Source organism: Mauremys mutica, chromosome 12 (genome assembly GCF_020497125.1).
Source record: "Mauremys mutica isolate MM-2020 ecotype Southern chromosome 12, ASM2049712v1, whole genome shotgun sequence".
In the NCBI taxonomy this organism is placed as follows: Eukaryota; Metazoa; Chordata; order Testudines; family Geoemydidae; genus Mauremys; species Mauremys mutica.
In genome coordinates this window covers 15,109,040-15,121,337 of record NC_059083.1, presented here as the reverse complement: position 1 = coordinate 15,121,337, position 12,298 = coordinate 15,109,040, and the positions used below count along the sequence as shown (strand labels likewise).

The following is a 12,298-nucleotide window of genomic DNA, read 5'->3' as shown; positions in this document are numbered from 1 at the left end:
AGAGACTGTCCGGTTTGGCCAATGTACATGGCAGAGGGAAAGACGCTTAAGGAAATCGCGGCTCAGGTGATCTTCAGTGGGATTCTGCCTGTTCCTAGAGAAGGGCAACAAAGGTGTGACAAGATTATGGCGATGAACAGATGGCTCAGGCAGTGGTGCTATAAGCAGGGCTTTGGGATTTATGGCCACTGGCAAGCATTCATGGACAGAGGACTGTTCTATCGGGATGGACTTCACCTGAGTAAGGAGGGAAATAGACTTCTAGGATGGAGGTTGGCACAACTGATTAAGAGAGCTTTAAACTAGGAATTTGGGGGAGATGGCTGGGAGATGTCCAGGTAATCTCCACACTGGAATTTAACATTGAGAGGGAAGAAAACAAAGTAAGAGAGGATACAGCCGTGGGCAGAAGAATGGACATAAGGAGGAAGGGTAGTGTAGATACCAGTCTAATAGGTGATACTGGTGGTAGAATGTCTGTGCCTAACCAGGTAAAGAATGTCAGTGAAGCCAGACAGCAAGAATTAAGATGTCTGCACACTAATGCGAGGAGCCTAGGTAACAAAATGGAGGAACTAGAGTTACTGGTGCAGGAAGTGAAACCGGATATTATAGGGATAACAGAAACATGGTGGAACAGTAGTCATGACTGGAGTACAGGTATTGAAGGGTATGTGCTGTTTAGGAAAGACAGAAATAAAGGCAAAGGTGGTAGAGTAGCATTGCATATCAATGATGAGGTTAACTGTAAAGAAATAAGTGATGGAATGGATAATACAGAGTCTGTCTGGGCAAAAAATCACACTGGGAAAGAAAGCTACTAGAGCCTCCCCTGAGATAGTGCTTGGGGTGTGCTACAGACCGCCAGGATCTGATTTGGATATAGACAGAGACCTCTTTGATATTTTTAATGAAGTAAACACTAATGGGAATTGTGTGATTATGGGAGACTTTAATTTCCCAGATATAGACTGGAGGACAAGTGCTAGTAAGAATAATAGGGCTCAGATTTTTCTGGATGTGATAGCTGATGGATTTCTTCACCAAGTAGTTGAAGAACCAACAAGGGGGGATGCCATTTTAGATTTGGTTTTGGTGAGTAGTGAGGACCTCAGAAGAAATGGTTGTAGGGGATAACATTGGTTCGAGTGACCATGAGCTAATTCAGTTCAAACTAGATGGAAGGATAAACAAAAATAGATCTGGGACTAGGGTTTCTGATTTCCAAAGGGCTACCTTTAAAGAATTAAGGAAATTAGTTAGGGAAGTGGATTGGACTGAAGAACTTGGGGATCTAAAGGTGGAGGCGGCCTGAAATTACTTCAAGTCAAAGCTGCAGAAATTATCAGAAGCCTGCATCCCAAGAAAGGGGGAAAAAATCATAGGCAGGAATTGTAGACCAAGCTGGATGAGCAAGCATCTCAGAGAGGTGATTAAGAAAAAGCAGAAAGCCTACAAGGAGTGGAAGATGGGTGGGATTAGCAAGGAAAGCTACATTATTGAGGTCAGAACATGTAGGGATGAAGTGAGAGAGGCTAAAAGTCATGTAGAGTTGGACCTTGCAAAGGGAATTAAAACCAATAGTAAAAGGTTCTATAGCCATATAAATAAGAAAACAAAGAAAGAAGAAGTGGGATCGCTAAACACTGAGGATGGAATGGAGGTTAAGGATAATCTAGGCATGGCTAAATATCTAAATAAATACTTTGCCTCAGTCTTTAATAAGGCTAATGAGGAGCTTAGGGACAATGGTAGGATGACAAATGGGAATGAGGATATGGAGGTAGATATTACCACATCCGAGGTAGAAGCCAAACTCGAACAGTTTAATGGGACAAAATTAGAGGGCCCAGATAATCTTCATTCAAGAATATTAAAGGAACTAGCACATGAAATTGCAAGCCCGTTAGCAAGAATTTTTAATGAATCAGTAAACTCAGGGGTTGTACCGTATGACTGGAGAATTGCTAACATAGTTCCTATTTTTAAGAAAAGGAAAAAAAGTGATCCGAGTAACTATAGGACTGTTAGACATCTGTAGTATGTAAGGTCTTGGAAAAAATTTGGAAGGAGAAAGTAGTTAAGGGACATTGAGGTCAATGGTAATTGGGACAAAATACAACATGGTTTAACAAAAGGTAGATTGTGCCAAACCAACCTGATCTCCTTCTTTGAGACAGTAACAGATTATTTAGACAAAGGAAATGCAGTAGATCTAATTTACCTCGATTTCAGTAAGGCATTTGACATGGTTCCACATGGAGAATTTTTAGTTAAATTGGAAAAGATGGGGATTAACATGAAAATTGAAAGGTGGATAAGGAACTGTTAAAGGGGAGACTACAACGGGTCGTACTGAAAGGTGAACTGTCAGGCTAGAAGGAGGTTACTAGTAGAGTGCCTCAGGGATCAGTTTTGGGGCCAATCTTATTTAACCTTTTTATTACTGACCTTTGTGTTACAGCCACTCCCCTTGCTCCCCCCAAGCTACACTACTGACAATGTGGGATACAACTGTCAGAAGTGGGATTAATGCTCCAGCAGCTCAAAAGCATTTACTAAAGTCTAAGCACATTCTTATAATTCTAATACCTATTTTAACACACAGGTGAGCCAGCTTGACCCCAGCTGAGTATTTGTCAGTGTCCCATTGAGACATGGGGACTTTGACATGAGCTGATACCTGGTCTGTGTCACACCTACTCACTCCCCTGCCCCTTCCAAGCCACTGGGCTCCAGGAAGCGAGTGAACAGGAAATTTAACCCCAGTTCCAGGGCTAATTTTTGATAATACTCTTGTTATGAGCCTCCTTCCACTGCCGCCTCCTTCGCCTTTGTAAACGCATCAGGTTTGCTGCAGATCCAGTGTCTCTCGCTGGTGCATCGCAAGCTGCTGACCCTATTCTCGTCATTCAGATACGCGCAGTCACCATCTGCTGTTATCGGAAACCTGCAAGACAGAAGCCAGGGAGCTGGTGTCAGGCAGGAGTTGGGCGTTTCCCGGCAGTCGCAGACAGGGGGAGACACTCGTACAGCACAGGGAGCTGCTGCACTCACAGCCCCTCCCGATTCCCCCTCCTGCACCAGTTACAGGCCCCACCCTCCACGATTCCCCCTCCTGCACCAGCCACAGGCCCCGCCCCCAGCGGGGGGGGGCAGTGGGCAGCAGGGCCAGGAGAGGTTCTAAGATCAACTGGCCTCCATGGAGCATTTATGCCGGGGAGGGGGGGGATATTTTAACCCCAGTTCCTGCTCCCCCCACACACACAGCTGGGTCTGGATGGGCCCCTGCAGGCCCAACCCACCCAAACTGTCCCAGGGGGAGATTCCAGGTGAGTGTCAGCATAAGGAGCTGCAGTAATAACACACAGAAGAGCTGGATCAAAAAGACTCACAGGCGGTTGAATTTGGTGCCGTTGACCCATTTCCAGGGCTGGCCCAGCTCCTGCTCCCTCCGGAGGCCAATCCAGTGGTCAGATTTGCCTTTATAGCACAGCAGGAAAAACCTAAAAACAGCAGAGGGAGAGGTGGTGTCAGAGCCCAACCCTGCTGCTCCCCCAGGCTCTGGGCAGGGAATCCCAGGTGTACACGGAAGGGCTCTGAGTGTTTCCAGGGGGTGGCTGGGGATTTTCTCCTCCCTCTTACCCAGCTCTGGGTAATTCAGTATTAAACCTCCCACCCCAAACCCAGCCCCCCTCACCCCAATCTGCCTTGGGCTGGGGCAGCTCTTGGGTGCTGCTGGGTCTAAGCTGCATGGGGGGCTGGGGGAGGCAAGGCCACGTTCTGTGTGCAAGCCTCTCCATACAGAGCAGCTGAGCTCCCCTCACCAATGCAGGGGAAGAGGAAAGAAGGAGCCCAGCTGATCTGAATAAGGGATGCTGGGAGGGGCCAGGGATGAGAGAAGCCCCCCACCCCCCCAGCAAGTCAGAAGGGACCAGGGCTAACAGGAGCCTCCCCCATCCTCAGCTGGCTGCCCTGGAGCACTGGCTCTTCAAGCTGAGCTGGGATCTCAACCCCCTCTCCAGTCCCATGCAGCCCAGCAGACACCTGAGCCAGCCCAGCCCTAGAGAGGGACAGTCTCCTGTTGGGAAGGCTGGCAGGGGATGATCCCCACGGTCACACACTGACACTAGAGGAGCCCCGGATCCAGCCAGGCCTGGCATTCAGCAGCTGGAAATCCAGTCCCTCTGGCCTCCCAGCACGAGAGGGCTCAGAGCTGCTCCTCGCCCCACAGGGGCAGAGCCCAGGTCCTACAGCAGCAGCTACTGCTGAGTCAAAGCCAGGCCATTGCAATGAGAGTCTCTCACCAGGTCCTGCAGGGTGTCGATCCCAGCCAGGGAGGCACCAAGGGAGGAGCAGTGTCTCTGGCTGTTGTTCCAGTTCCCTTCGGCCTCGGAGAAATAGTAGCATTTCCCTCGGTATCCGACCCAGCCGTCCGGGCACCAGGGGCCCAGGGCAGCTGGAGGACGCCTAGACAGCAACACTGAAAATGGGAACATAACAGATGTTGTAAGAGGAGACCTGCCCGTCTGTGGGGAGAGATGAGCCCCGGCACCCCAGGCTTCTGACACTCCCCTGGCAGTGGCTGGGAGGGAAGGATGCTGGGAATCCAGCCCCCAAAGGGGGTTACTTGACCCCCATCTCACTGGGCTGCTGTCTCAGGTTCACATTTAACAGGGATGCAACTGACAAACAGCTCCTGCTTCGAAGCACCAGAGAACCAGGCCCAAGGGGAGTGTTAGAGCAGAGGGTGGGCAGGGAGCTGCAGACAAGGGAACAGTTATCGGGCCAGCAGCAGGGAGAAGAGTGACACTGGATAAGTGGTCAAATTCAACATGATTTGCCAGGTCTGTTACCCCGAGGAATCCTGCTAGCCTGGGCCACTGCCCCCCTCTCCCTGCTCTGCGCTCGGCTCCCCAGGAGAGGCAGGTTGAGATGAAGATGGGAACAAACTCCCTTCCCTTCACCAGACTGAACACCCGCTGCCCGGGACCATCCAGCACAGCCAGACGCAGGGCGATGGAGACGCTTGTTGTGATAAGTCTGCCTGGCAGGAAGGATTCCAGGGACACTCCCAGCCTGGGGGAACTAACACAGCTCAGAGCTTTTCATCCCAGGCACAAGAGCAACACCCGCAGGTTCAACAGAGCAACAAAAGCCAGGTGAATAGCTGAGAAGTGAAATAACTTTCAGTCAGGGACACAAAATTGAGCTCCAGTCACAAGAAATGGCCAGTTACACTGACTGGCCAATTGCAACCTGATGCATTTCTCACCTACAGACATTTCTGCCCCCCAATACAGGAGCTAGCCGCTCTCACCTCAATGTCACCCTTTCAGTGCCAGGGAGAGCAGCAGCAGCGGGGCCACTCATGACTAACACCAAGCAGCTATTGGCAAGGTCAGTGCAGTAGGTGAATAACCAGAGGCAGGGTTATTAGGGTCAATATGGGGAAGAGTGGCTAAGCCAGTCCAAACACCATGTCAGTTAGTCTGCCCACCCCCACACCTCCCGCCCCCAATCACTCCTGCTCACTCTCAGCCTCAGGGGAATTTTGTGTTATCTCCCAGCCATTTTTGTGCATGTCACTTTTTTTGTACCTCATTTTGCACCACAATAATTCCGTAGCTAGTTTAAGCCTTCCCCTGGGGCTGGGCCATCAGTACATATGATGCTTTATAGTCCTGCTCAGTGTGTGATTTGTGTCACTCGTTTCAGGGAGCAACTGCAGCAGGGGCACAACTTCACATCCTGTACAGAGCTGGATATGGGAATATACAGGCCCCTGGGAGAAAGGCTGCCAGGCCTGTGGGCCCTTCCACTATTGCCTAGGAGGGACAGGGCACAGCAAGGAGCCCCTGACTGGTGCCATCTCCACTATATGACCCCACTGCATCCTGGGGGCTCCCTGTACCCACAGGTTGGGAACCCCAAGCTCTCAGATCCCACCTTATGCTGTGTGAGCCAATGCTGCCCATTCCAATAGCCGGCCAGTGCAGCAGCAGAGAGCTGGGACTCACGGCCCACTTGTAGCAGAGCAGCTGGCACTGGTGTAAGGATGGGGAGGAAGTTACATTACTGCAAACCCCTTGCACAGATGTGCCAGAGCAGCATGTTCTGCTCTGGTAACTTACTGCAGCCAATTGCACCAGGGGAAGCCCCTTTCTGCACCACTGCAGTGCATCTATGTGAGCAGTTTGCACCAATCCAATTGCACTAATGTCATTACATTGCACAGAGGGTTCCTAATGCAGACAGACCTGGCTTCACCCCCTCTGCCAGCTGCTAAACCCCCCTGGGGCCCAGTGATCAGATCCCAGGGCAACAGATAAATCACATACCAGATGGTCTCAGCCCCCTCTTCCCCCAGACTATTGGGGGATACAGCTGGGTTCACGCTCACCATGAACAGCCGCCCTCTGCACTAGCACTCGCTGTCTGTGCAGGTGGGGCAGTCAATGGCCCTATGGGACCCTGCACTGCCGAGGTCACTAATTGGTGGGTTTCACACGGTGTTAATGGAGGTGTCTGTGCTGCGTTCTACAGCTCATTTCAGTGACACGCCAGCACCTGCCAGCCCGGCCCTGGGCACGACCCGGGGATGCAGGAAGGCCAGGCTGGTACCTCAGGGCAACACGCTGCAGGCAGAGGGCCCAGCTCATCGCTGCCCTGCACCTTCTCCTGTCAATCACCCCCACTCTGCACGGGGGTACCAGTGACTGTGCCTGGGGCCCGGCAACAGTGACTTGGCCCCAAGGGCTCAGAGCTGGGCTGGGGGGAGCTAATGTCAGTCAGAGCATCCGACACAGAGAGCGCCCAGGTGCAGGGGTCTGCGGGGAGCAGGAGGAGGGTCGTGGAGGAACATCCCCCAGGAATCCTCTGTCCCAGGGGCAAAAGCCAGACAGGCCAGGAGGAGAGACTGTGACTGTGGTGGCTCCAGGGGGAATGGGATGTGCAGAGAGGGGGCAGGGAGGGCTGAGAACTCACCTGACAGGACAATAACAATGATGATGAGACCTAGGGACACGGCTGTGAGGGCGACTGTGCATCCCCTGCAGTTACGACGAGGTTCTGAAAAAAACACAAAGACCCGTCAGGCCGGGCCGCGAGGACACGTCTCACCGACAGCACCAGGGCTGGAGCTGCCCTAGAACATGCCCCGTTCTGTCGATGGCTCCTCCCGTCAGACGCTCTGGGAGAGGAGCCCGGAGGCTCAGGCAGGCTGGGGCTGGCAGAACAGTCCCTCCTTCCCCTCAGCCCAGTGCCCTCCCTGGCACCCCCAGCCAGGCTGTCACGGGGCCTGGTGAGCTCAGGGGCACAGAGACAAGGACCCGCATGTTCTGGTGGCAGGAGCTCAAGCTGCCTCCCCATCCCCACCCCCGCTGTGCCCCCTGCTGAGCGCTGGCTGGGCCCACACTGCCGAGTGCGCCTGTCCCTGCACACTGGGGTCTCACACTGGCCACACACAGCAGAAGGGGGGAGAAGGAACCAGGCAGAGATGGGCCAGGGCTGTGACAGGGGGTCTGACACACCCAGCCCAAAAGGCCCCTATCAGGGCCGGCTCCAGGATTTTTGCCATCCCAAGCAAAAAAATTTTTGGCTGCCCCCTTTTTTGTGCCCTCCCTAACTCCTCCCCTTCCCAACCCCTTCCCCAAATCCCCGGTCCCGCCTCCTCCCCCGGGCGTGCCGCATTTCCCCTGCCCCATTGCTTCCTGCGGCCCCCCTGCAACCCTGCGGCCCCCCTGCAAGCTCACCTCCACTCCACCTGCTCCCCTGAACGCGCCGCCACTCGGCTTCTCACCCCCTCTGCCAGGCTTGCCAGGTGCAAAGGAAGCGGAGCGGTGGCGGCACGCTCAGGGGAGCAGGCAGAGGCGAGCTGGGGCAGGGGGGGCACATTTCTAGGGGCAACATGGCCAGCGCTGGAATGCCACCCCTAGAAATGTGCCGCTCAAAGCACCTGCTTGTTTTGCTGGTACCTAGAGCTGGCCCTGTCCCCTGCCCAGCCCCACGGCCACCGCTGTGTGCGCCAGGCAGCAGCTGTGAGCCGGGATCGGTGCCCTGAGAGCCCCTGGGGGAGGTCCAGTCCCTGCTGCCCACAGATAGGGGGTTGCTGGCGGCAGGGCCGGCTCCAGACCCCAGCGCGGCAAGCACGCGCGTGGGGCGGCCCTTTCCCGGGGGGGCGGCAGGCTGGGCCGGCGGACCTGCCGCAGTCATGCCTGCGGGAGGTCCATCGGAGCCCCGGGACGACTGGACCTGCCGCAGGCATGACTGCGGGAGGTCCACGGGAGCCACGCGACCAGCGAACCGTCCGCAGCTGCGGGAGGTCCAGCCGAGCCGCGCGACCAGCGGACCCTCCGCAGTCATGCCTGCGGGAGGTCCACCGGAGCTCCGGGACGACCGGACCTGCCGCAGGCATGACTGCGGAGGGGGCGTTCGTCCCGCGGCTCCAGTGGACCTCCCGCAGGCATGACTGCGGGAGGTCCACGGGAGCCGCGCGACCAGCGAACCGTCCGCAGCTGCGGGAGGTCCAGCCGAGCCGCGCGACCAGCGAACCGTCCGCAGTCATGCCCACGGGAGGTGCGCTGCTTCCGGGGCGCCTCCCGCGCATGACTGCTTGGGGCGGCCAAAAAGGTAGAGCCGCCCCTGGCTGGCAGGGGTGGCGCTAGGCATTTTGCCGCCCCAAGCACAGCAAACAGGCTGCCAACCTCCCACAGGTGTACCTGCGGGAGGTCCACCCAAGCCGCAGGACCAGCGGACCCTCCCCAGACAAGCCGCCGAAGCAACCGGCCTGCCGCCCTCGCAGCGACTGGCAGAGCCCCCCCCGGCTTGCCACCCCAAGCGCTGGTGCCTGGAGCCACCCCTGGCTGTGGGGATGCAGTTCAGAGGGGGCATTAGGGCGCTTTTGCCCATCAGTTCAAACGCAAAGAAACAGAGTCTGCCCTGGGTAGCAGGGGAACAACGGGGACGCTTTTCTCAGCACAGAGAAACGTCATTTTCCCTCCCACCCCAAAACCATCCGCTCCCGTGATTTGTTCCGCGGGCAGCGGAGTTCTTGTCTCTGGAGGAAACTTCAGCTCCTGCAGTTTAACCGCTTATTTTGCCCCCACCCCAATAGACCCCCCTCCCCACCCGATCAGCGCACAGCCCCCTCCCCACTACCCCCCTCCCCACGCGATCAGCGCACAGCCCCCTCCCCAATAGACCCCGGTTCCCCAGTGTGATCGATGCACCCACCCAGCTCCCTGCTCGCCCCGGTCCGTGCACAACGCCAGACCCGCCTCACCTGCTGGCGGGGACCCGCAGCCCCCGATCGCTCCGCGGGCAGCCGGAGCTCGGCTCGCAGCTCGCCCAGGCTCGTGTCCCCCGGAGCCGGAGCCCCCCGGGGAGCGGGCTGGGAGCGAACCCGGCTGACTGGCAGAGGGAGCGGCGAGGGGACGGGCTGCCCCGCCGGGAGCTGCCCGGCTCGGGGAGAGGGTCCCGGTGCTGCAGCCCCGCTCAGCGGAGCAGGTCAGCAACCGCCACAGCGAAATGCCCCGGGAGCGGGACAAGAGCAGAGGCTCTGGCAGAGCAGCGCCGCTTCCCTGCACCGGCCTTTTTATACCCTCCGGGTAACCAGCCCCAGTGACTGAGGCTCTAACTTTTTTTTGCCGCCCAAAGCAAAACAGAAGAGCCTCGCCCCGCCAGCCCCGCCCCGCCGAGCGTCACACCGCCCAAAGCCCCGCCCCTGAGCCTCACGCCGCCATAAGCCCCGCCCCCTCAGAGCCGCGTGCCGCGCCAAGCCCCCGCCCCCCACAGCGCCCCGCCCCAAGCCCCCGCCCCCTTCCGAGCGACGCACCAAGCCCCCGCCCTCCAGTACCTCGCACTAAGCCCCGCCCCCTAATAGCGACGCGTTAAGCCCCGCCCCCAAGCAACCGGCACCAAGCCCCGCCCCCAGGCACCCCATGCCGCCTAAGCACCGCCCCGCCCGAAGCCCCACCCCCCCAGAGCCCTGGCACAGAAACAAAAAAAATCCGCCTCAGCGCTGCCCTGAGGAACCAAAAAACAACAAACCCCTGCGCCCCCCCCCCAGGTGCCGCCCCAAGCACGTGCTTGGTCAGCTGGTGCCTGGAGCCGGCCCTGCAAACAATGCAGCTGCTAGGATCACAGTTCACTGTCAGTTCCTAACAAAATGTTCTATTTTCTGAGTAGTTGCTGCAATGTTGAGTCTCCACAAGGTGTCAGCACTGAACAACATTATATTTCCCTGCTTGTTAATCAAGAACAGTTTGAGAAGCCCTGTCTTAGGCAGTTGATTGTTCTCCAAACAATTGGGATAGCTGACCCAGGTCATTCACTGCCACGCTAGCATGGCTGCCAGCCATAGCACTTCATTGGTGGTGATTTTGTCAGACCATTTGGTTCCCATTGTGCTGTGCAGGTGGTGTTGCAGGCAGTAAAGTTTTTGGCTATGGTGACGATAGAGGGGGCAGGTCTCTAACGAGTGTAGAAGACAAGGGAGCAGAGCAGCTCTGCAAACTTAGCATTTTGTGGGCATTTTAACACATTCCCCCACCACGTCCATCTTGACCATAAGAGGGGCGGGGCGGTGAGGGTGCTCAGAAAACAGTCCCTTATTTTTTAAACACAAAGTTGGCCACTCTACTGCGGAACAATGGGCAGTTAGTTCTCTTTAAGCAGAGCCCACTGCTGTATGAACTCAGCGCTTGGCTACACTTACAAGTTGCAGCGCTGGGAGTTACAGCGCTGGTCATGCAGCTGTGTAGGGCCAGCGCTGGAGTGTGGCCACACTGACAGCTACCAGCGCCGCAGTGTGGCCACACTTGCAGCACTTTCCAGCGCTGTATTGAGAGGTGCATTGTTGGCAGCTATCCCACAGAGCACCTCGTCCCGTTTTGGCGCCGTTTTGGCGCTGAGTATTGTGGGAAGGGGAAGGAAGTGTGTGGGTCATTCCGCTTCCTGTTCCAACGCCCCGTGGTGCATCGCTTCACATCCCAGCAGTCTGTCTTTCTGGCAACGTTTGGCGCCATTGTGAGTGTCTTTCTGCTCTGTGTGTGAATCGCGATTTCTGTGGGAAATGGAGCCCGAGCTGCTGAGGACTGTGCTGATGAGTGTCGCCAGCACAACACGTTTGGCAGTCGAGCTATTCCTTCAGCTCCAAAGTGACAGTGAGGAGTCTGACGATGATATCGATATCGATTCTCCTGCCGCGTGTGACACTAAAGTGCTTGTGGCATTCACGGAAATGCTCAGCACCTTTGAACGCCGCTTTTGGGCTCGGGAAACAAGCACTGAGTGGTGGGATCACATCGTCATGGAAGTCTGGGATGACGAGCAGTGGCTGCAGAACTTTCGTATGAGAAAAGCCACTTTCATGGGACTGTGTGCTGAGCTCGCCCCCACTCTGCGGCGCAAGGACACAAGATTGAGAGCTGCCCTAACAGTGGAAAAGCGGGTGGCCATTGCAATCTGGAAGCTGGCAAATCCAGACAGCTACCGGTCGGTCGGGAACCAGTTTGGAGTGGGAAAGTCGACCGTTGGAATCGTTTTGATGCAAGTTTGCAAGGCAATTAATCGCATCCTGCTAAGAAAGACCGTGACTCTGGGGAGCGTGCAGGACATTGTGGATGGCTTTGCACAAATGGGTTTCCCTAACTGTGGAGGGGCGATAGATGGGACGCATATTCCTATTCTGGCCCCCCCCCACCTGGCATCAGAGTACGTTAATCGTAAGGGGTATTTCTCTATGGTTCTCCAGGCGCTTGTGGATCACCACGGGCGTTTCATTGACATTTACACAGGCTGGCCTGGAAAGGTGCATGATGCACGCATCTTTCGGAACAGTGGCCTGTTCAGGAAGATGCAGGCAGGGACTTTTTTCCCAGACAGGAAGATCACAGTAGGGGATGTCGAAATGCCCATTGTGATCCTTGGAGACCCCGCTTACCCGTTATTGCCTTGGCTCATGAAACCCTATACAGGGAAGCTTGACAGGAGCAAGGACCGGTTCAACTACAGGCTGAGCCGGTGCCGAATGACTGTGGAGTGTGCTTTTGGCCGTTTAAAGGCACGCTGGCGTTGCTTGTATGGGAAGCTAGACTTGGGGGAAAGCAGCATCCCCGCGGTTATATCCGCTTGCTGTACCCTCCATAATATTTGTGAAGGGAAGGGTGAAACATTCAGTGAGGCATGGACCACCGAGGTTCAAGTCCTGGAGGCTGAATATGCACAGCCAGAGAGCAGGGCTAATAGAGAGGCCCAGCACAGGGCTTCAAGGATTAGGGATGCCTTGAGGGAAGAA

General features: G+C 56.0%; 1 protein-coding gene across 1 annotated transcript; it reads right to left on the bottom strand.

The window, feature by feature from the left end:
• Positions 1-2,344: 2,344 nt before the first annotated feature.
• LOC123346593 (C-type lectin domain family 2 member D-like) lies at positions 2,345-7,090 on the bottom strand (the record flags this gene model as incomplete). The annotated part of the gene is made up of 4 exons (XM_044984069.1): positions 2,345-2,950; positions 3,396-3,506; positions 4,267-4,483; positions 6,988-7,090. Coding segments are annotated over 4 exons (582 nt in total), but the record flags the coding sequence as incomplete, so codon positions are not given.
• Positions 7,091-12,298: the final 5,208 nt, after the last annotated feature.